Source organism: Dioscorea cayenensis, chromosome 18 (assembly GCF_009730915.1).
Source record: "Dioscorea cayenensis subsp. rotundata cultivar TDr96_F1 chromosome 18, TDr96_F1_v2_PseudoChromosome.rev07_lg8_w22 25.fasta, whole genome shotgun sequence".
Classification (NCBI taxonomy): domain Eukaryota; kingdom Viridiplantae; phylum Streptophyta; class Magnoliopsida; order Dioscoreales; family Dioscoreaceae; genus Dioscorea; species Dioscorea cayenensis.
In genome coordinates, this window is record NC_052488.1 from 22,093,257 (window position 1) to 22,100,455 (window position 7,199).

At 37.0% G+C, this 7,199-nt stretch overlaps 1 protein-coding gene across 1 annotated transcript; it reads right to left on the reverse strand.

Moving 5' to 3' along the window:
* Positions 1 to 1,690: 1,690 nt before the first annotated feature.
* On the reverse strand, positions 1,691 to 5,445 carry LOC120282049 (protein DWARF 53-LIKE-like). The gene is made up of 3 exons (XM_039288772.1): positions 4,251 to 5,445; positions 3,702 to 3,954; positions 1,691 to 3,606 (listed from the first exon to the last, which is right to left on the reverse strand). Exons 1-3 carry the CDS (start codon positions 5,342 to 5,344, stop codon positions 1,840 to 1,842), a joined length of 3,114 nt encoding a protein of 1,037 aa, XP_039144706.1. The 5' UTR covers positions 5,345 to 5,445; the 3' UTR covers positions 1,691 to 1,839.
* Between the last annotated feature and the right edge of the window lie 1,754 nt (positions 5,446 to 7,199).

Sequence of the window (7,199 nt, forward strand, 5' to 3'; positions counted from 1 at the left end):
TTCAACCACACTCATCTTTTGAGTGTATTTTTTTTTAACCACTTAACATTATGACCCGTATATCATAGATGACATAATAGTCATTCTATAAAACTTACCGTTCAATCTAAGACGTATTCAACGATCACATAAAACTCTAGAGGTTCCCCTCCATTTTACCTATCATATATACTTCAATTAATCCTATTTGTGATGCCATCTATAAGTTTCCAGTTATCTTAGATAATAGAGCTTAGGTTGTGAATATTACTACTATTAATCTCAATATCATCCATCCTAACCCATCTTTCATTTCTATTCGTTTTATAACTGAAATTACATTTTAAATATTCCATCTTTACCTTAGCACGAAACCCTTAGCCTTTAACATATTTCTCCATATCTTTAATTTTATGTTGACATCTTCCATACTTTCATCAACTAATTAAAATTACTACATTAGCAAAAGCATATACTTTTAACACGCTTCGTAGTTCATCCAAAACTAAAGCAAACAAGTAAAGATTTAATGTTGAGCTTTAACGTAGGTATATCGCAATAGGGAGCCCTCTAGTCTCTCGTTTGTGGTTCTAATGCTAATGACATAGTTATTACACATGTCTTTCATTAAGTCTAAGTACCTAGTTAGTAGTAACATCATTTTTTTCTAAAACCCACCAAAGGACCTCCCTAGTGAGGTACCATATTATAAGCTTTTTTTTGTCATTAAAGATTATGTGTTAATCTTCTTTTTCTATCCCTATACTTCTCCAACAATTGTCTTAAAATATAAATAGCTTCTTATTGTAGGCCTTGCAGGGATAAAATGCAGATCATGTGCATTTTTTTTCCTCCCTCTTTGTCTCAGGTGTTGCTCAATAACTCTCTTCTAAAGATTCAAAGTATGTTTCATAAGTTTAATTCTACACTAGTTATTATAATATTGGATGCTACCTTTATTTATTCTTATAGATTGGAACAAAAATATCCTTTGTTCTATTCACCATTTTTCCATACTGTAATACTCTCTTAAATATTATTATATTCAACTATGATATCCCTTTATCTTTTTAAAACTTCCATAGTTTCATTGTGATACTATCATGACCTACATTTAAAAAACAAATTAAAGAATGAGCGGTTAAATTCTTCGCAGCTTCTTCATCATTTTTTTAGCACTATATTCTCAACAGTGGATAAAAACTTTAAAGAGTTACAAAGTATAAAAAAGAAACTAAAGTTATAAGAACACCATTTTCTTTGCTTATACCTCAATTATTCTTATAGTCTTATTTTTTATTTATAGTGGGTAAACCACATTTAATTGAAAAGTCCTTATCTTTAAGATTAGTAAAATCACCTTAAATATTTTTTTTTAAATAAGCATTAAGCAATTATAAAATAAGACCGAGACCATAAAAGACTTAGCAAGTTAGCATTATCTCAAATTTCTCCAATCCATTATATCATAATTGTTCCCTGTTAAAGTGACTATAAAGACAGACTTAGAAATTGGTTTGCCCTAATCTTAGGATAAGATGTCATTCATAGATCAAATAAAACATCTTTTGTCCAATTCTAATATTAAACATTACTGTTCATATAATTGCAGAAAAAACAGGCCCTTTCCTTTTGAATAGCAAAATATATCATATAAAACCTTTATATCTACATAAAACATAATAAAGCTTCATAATTCCCTAATTTAAACTTTTTAAAGGAAGGCATAAGTAAAATTCACTACAATACAGTATCAACAACAGTGCATCACAGACTAATAATAATAAAGTATCATATAGTACAAATCCATATCATACAAGAACTAATTACAACAACCATGAAATTCTTGAACTTTCCATCTCAAGTCAAACTAATTCTTGAAGGAAGAAGAATCCCTGGAGCTTGATGTTCCATTAGTTCATCTTCACAAGCAACAAGCCTGAGAACTGAAGGAGATGAGGCATTGCGGACACGGCACTGCCGCGCCTCGTTGCAGCTCCTGCATAATGTCCTTTCAATCCAGTTACTCAACGCACTTCTTTCCTCTAATAACCATGATGCTGCTAGTATTTGCAGCATTGCTTTTATATCAATCTCTAGGATGTAATCCGGCCCGATTGTTCGAAGAAATTTATAGGATATTTCTTTTATTATGTTATCGGCCAGAACATCGAAGTCGAAAGGCTTGAAGTTCACTCTCTCGTCCATTGATTTGAAGAATTCTTCCACCCATGAGTCTGAATTATTCTCATCAGCACTGCTGCATTGTGAATCAGTTCCTGACAACTCTTCAACAGGAAGGTTCAAATCCAGGAATGTCTTGAAGGTCTTATTTGCGCGATGCTCTCTGATGTCATCTGGAGCATCTAACTTTCGTTTAGTTATAAAAGCCGAAGATTCTTTCTGAGAACTGATCACTAAGACATTTCCTTTCGGCATTATGCTTGGAGCATCTGCAAGGAGATCTAATAATGATATTTTCATTTGACATCTCTGGGCCGAGAGAACTATTTCTTCTGAGAAACGAGCACATTCTTTACCATGAACTGTATTTGCTGTTGTTATAAAGATAGCATTGTTAATGCTGATCTCTCTTCCATGAGAATCAGAAAATTTCCCAGTCCGAATGGCTTGGGATAAGGCATTCTGAACAAGCAAATCAGCTTTGTCCACGTTTTCTAAGAAGACAACCGACCATGGCTTCTTGCTCAGCTCCACAGCGATGTGATCGGTTAGTGTCTTGCCTCGAAAATTCATATCATAGACATCACTTTCAGGAATGTAACATATTGCATTTGGACCAACAATGTCATCTTGGCAATTAAGGTCAGCAGAAACGAAGTTTTCTCTGCTATCAAACATCAATTCTGAAAGAGCCAATGCAACCTTTCTCTTCCCAACCTTATCAGGTCCATGGAAACTGAACCAGATATCTCCTTTCTGACTTGCACTGCGAAGCCTTTCAGCGCCTAATCGGCAGCTAAGTATCGCTTGGCTAATTGCCCATATAGCTTCCTCTTGCCTGCCTACTTTATCAACAAGACCATGAAAAATTGCCTTGAAATCTCTTGGCTCAGATTGACTGTCAGGAGAAAAACAACCGGTCGGCTTCTTCTTACCTTTCAGCCAGGAATCTGAGGAACAACAAGAGGAATACGATTGAACATGAACTTCGGCAATGCTTCTAGGTTCTGCCTTTGCCTGAGAAGCTGGTTCTGCCTCCAGAGGTGTTCCCAGAACCAATTCTGTAGTAACAGAAGTCACAGAAGAAGGTGAAGCATGTTCATCAGGTGTATTCATGTCTGATAAAACTGGATGAGATTGGAAACCGTCTGTCTGAGGCTGTTCACTTGTTGAAGTTGGTCTCACCTGAAGTTCTGATAATAAGTTTTTCGCCTCTAGGACCTCTGTGATCGGAAAAGCATGAGCCCAGTTGCTACTCTGTTTCTTATCCACCTCTAGCTTCTGTTTATCCGGAACATATTGGAGACGAACAATGTGCGGAAACAACTGATAGCTATCTGTTTCAATCATCTGAGACCCACAGTGCAGACGCTTACAGTTGTCATCCCATTTCTTCTGCAAATCCAGCACTTTGGCATTCAACAAAGCTTTGTCATCTTTGGCCTGCACTGAAGTGATATATCACACAATGCTTACGCATAGAATGATAGTATTCCTATCTATCAACTATCAACTATAACAGTAGAAAAAACACACACCTTTGTGAAATCCAATCCCTTATTTGAAGTATCAGTTTCAGTATTCCGCAACCAAGAAGGCAATATTTCTTGCCGCTGATCTTCCTTTGAAGTGTTAGACCATCCCTTGGCAATAGCAGCAACATCTTGCTCATACATATCATTGCATAATTGGCAGCGGAGAAACATTGGTTGGCATGTACTGTTCATTGTATATTTTGACTCGCATGCCAAGGGGAAAAAACCACCAAATGGAACAAATGACTCCATCAAACTGCAAAGATCACAAGTTAGAACAGTAAAAAAAAACACACAGAAAATTCACAAACAACATCATCTAGAACAACCGGAAAAATCATTCATTCATAACAATCAATAACCAAAACAAGTCAAACATAAACACCAAACAGATGCCATATATAGATCATGGCTGTAAATTCTGTCTCAAGGCTTCTACGAAAACATCATCACTGAATCAAGAATGAATTCAAATTTCCAAAACAAGATGGAAATAGTGAACAGAATCCAAACTCCAGAATAGCAAATGAAGAAACAGAGCATTGGACAAACCTGTGAGACCTTGTGAGAGATCCTCCAGAACTATTCTTCACTGAAGTTATGGGAAGGAGTTGTAAATCCCAATCTTTATCCAGACATGGATGTTTGGACAAGAGCTTCATATACGTCTCATACGTCGCAGACCACCCCATCACCCAAACCCTCCCTTTTCCGGCGAGCAACGCTGCTGTCACCTCCTCCACCACTCCACTTATCGTTGAACACTCCACTAACCCCTTCAAATCCCCCAAAATCACCACCACTCCTGCCCCTTTCCCCATCTCCTCAACTTCCCCTGAGTTCCAATTCTCAATCCTCAATAGCTTCACTCCTCGGAGCTCTGCAGGGACGATGCTCGCGTTCTTCTGTTCAATAGCCCTAGCGAAATCTCGCCCCGCCTCCGCTGCTCCGACGCCGATCAAAATCGGATTTTTACAGCTTGATTTCGTTAGGGTTTCACCGATTCGGCGGCAATTCTCATCCCCAACATCGGAGGATAAGGGGAAGGGGAACGGGGAATCGAAGTTGCAGAGAAAGAGAGGAGGGCACCGAGCAGAGCGCGGAAACCGGAGAATCTGCGGAGGGGGCCGGAGCACAGCGAGCTTGATGTCACAGCTCCGGAACCCTGCCTCGCCAAACACCCGGCTCACCACCGGATCATCAAGTATCGCCATCAGCATCTGCTGAAGCTCAACCTTCACTCCCGCCACCGACGTCGCCCCAGCCGCTCCCCCACTATACAAATGAAACGTATCCGGATTCCGGCGCTGATTCGCCTGCGATCTCTTTATAGCCGCCATGAGCGAGTTCGACACCGCCGGCTCCGCCGGCGGCGGGTGCGCCGACGGCAACCTATCAAGCGCCACCCCAAAGCAAAGCTCCAGCGCCTTGAACTGCAATCTCGGCGAGTATGCCGCGCTCCTTGCACGTGCCAACGCATCTCTCAGCATCGGCGAGTGAAACGACGGCGACAGCAGCGCAGAGACAACATGCAGAGACGTCGTCTGTGCGTGCGCCCGCCGTCGCGCGACGGCCACCGCCTCGTCCAGCGCCCGCGCGGCGTCTCCGGCCACACATGCTCTCGCGCTTCCCACCGGCGTCGGCATGCCTTCTCTTATACTCCCCAACAAACTCAATTAAAAAAATTTATATATAATTAAAAAAAACACACCAAAAAAAACATTTATATATACATAAATATATATATATATATATATAAAAATATATATAACTCGTTATTATAATATCAATTGGAAGGTGATGAAGAAGAAGAAGAAGAAGAAGAAGACGACGACGACGAGAGCTCGGCGAGAAGAGAGACGAGTGTTCATGAAGAGAGCTTTTCATTATTTATATATAAATAAATAATTAATAAATAAATTAATTAATTAATTAATTAAACTGTTTATATTTTTAATTTATAATATTAAAAAATTAAGGAGTGGAGTGGAGCCCACAAGCATAGATGCTTTTGGTTTCCCGTTCGCCCACTGGTCTTCGGATTGGCTGTTTGGTGTTTGATTAGCCAATGCTGTTTGATGAAATCACAGCCGTTTAGTTTTGGTAGGAACGTTTGGTATTGGTTGGAATTGGTGTTTGGTGTTTTGAAGAGGGTATGGTTGATAAGAGCGTTGAAAGGGAGAGGAGATGCTGCGTCCACTTGATATTTGGAGAGTGGGGCCCATAGTTTGATGTGGGAGTGACGTGGATCGATGTGTGCCAGCAAGGACTTTAAAAAGTGGGGAAAAGAAAGAACACCTACTTTTAAATGGAAAAGGTTCTAAGTTGATATTATTATGATTTATGAACTTATAATAATATATTATCTATTTTGACTTGAATATAAATTATTATTATTATTATATATCATCATCTCATTCTTTTTTCTTTTTTCTTTTTTCTTTTTTAAATATATATATATATATATATTTAAAAAATAAAGAATAAAATGAAGGTTGTGACTTGTGACTAAATGAATTGAGGACAGGTTTTATTGCTAATGGGTTAGGCTTATATTGATTAGTGGTAGACTTTGACTTTAAAAAATTCATTTATTTGATTCAATTTGATTATTTAGACCACAGATAATAATTACAATCGGGAAAATATGATTCACGAACTCTATTGTTTGATAATGACACAGTGATCACATAATTGAATTAATTAATAAAAAAATCAGTATTTTAGAAATTTTACTTAATAATATTTTTAGTAAAGTAAACAGTTTTTTGTTTTTGGTTATTAAATTATCCCTTAAGAATAGTATTTTTTAAGATGTTTTTCTAGTTAAATTAATAAGATAATTTATTATCAAAATACTAATGATTGGCATTAATATTATTATTATTATTGATCGGGTTTTGGAAAAGTTAAGACGGGCTAGCCCGGACAGGCCCGGTCCTTTTAAAGTGAGTTTGATAATGAGTCTAAAAAAATAGTTTGAAAGGGAGAGGGAAGAGGGTTGTTGTCATAACTTTTGAGCCATTGCTTATCTTTGTGATGATCAACAACACCTTCCTTTGCTCATATGTCTATTTTTGGCATTTATGAGGTTCATGACACCCTAAAGTGTTTGGGCGCTAGCGTCCAAATCAATAGTTTATTTAATTGATTAATTAAATGTCAATTAATATGTATTGTAATGTGTCTTTGATCTATGTAGATTTTTTTTTTTATATAAAATAAATAAACTATAATTATATTAACTATATTAGAGTAAAAAAAAGTTCGGTGCATATATATAGATAAAATTTAACCATTTGGATAAAAGAAAAAACAAAAACAAAACTAAACTAAGGGAATATTAAAATTATATAAATAAATTAGAGTTGCTTAGTCAATATTGACCGTAAACAATAATCACTAGATTTTAAGTTGTGTTTATCTGCTTGCCTTGATCAAACGGTGAGTAAAAGAAAAACAATATTGCATTTGATTGTAGATGCTCAAGTTTGCAGTATA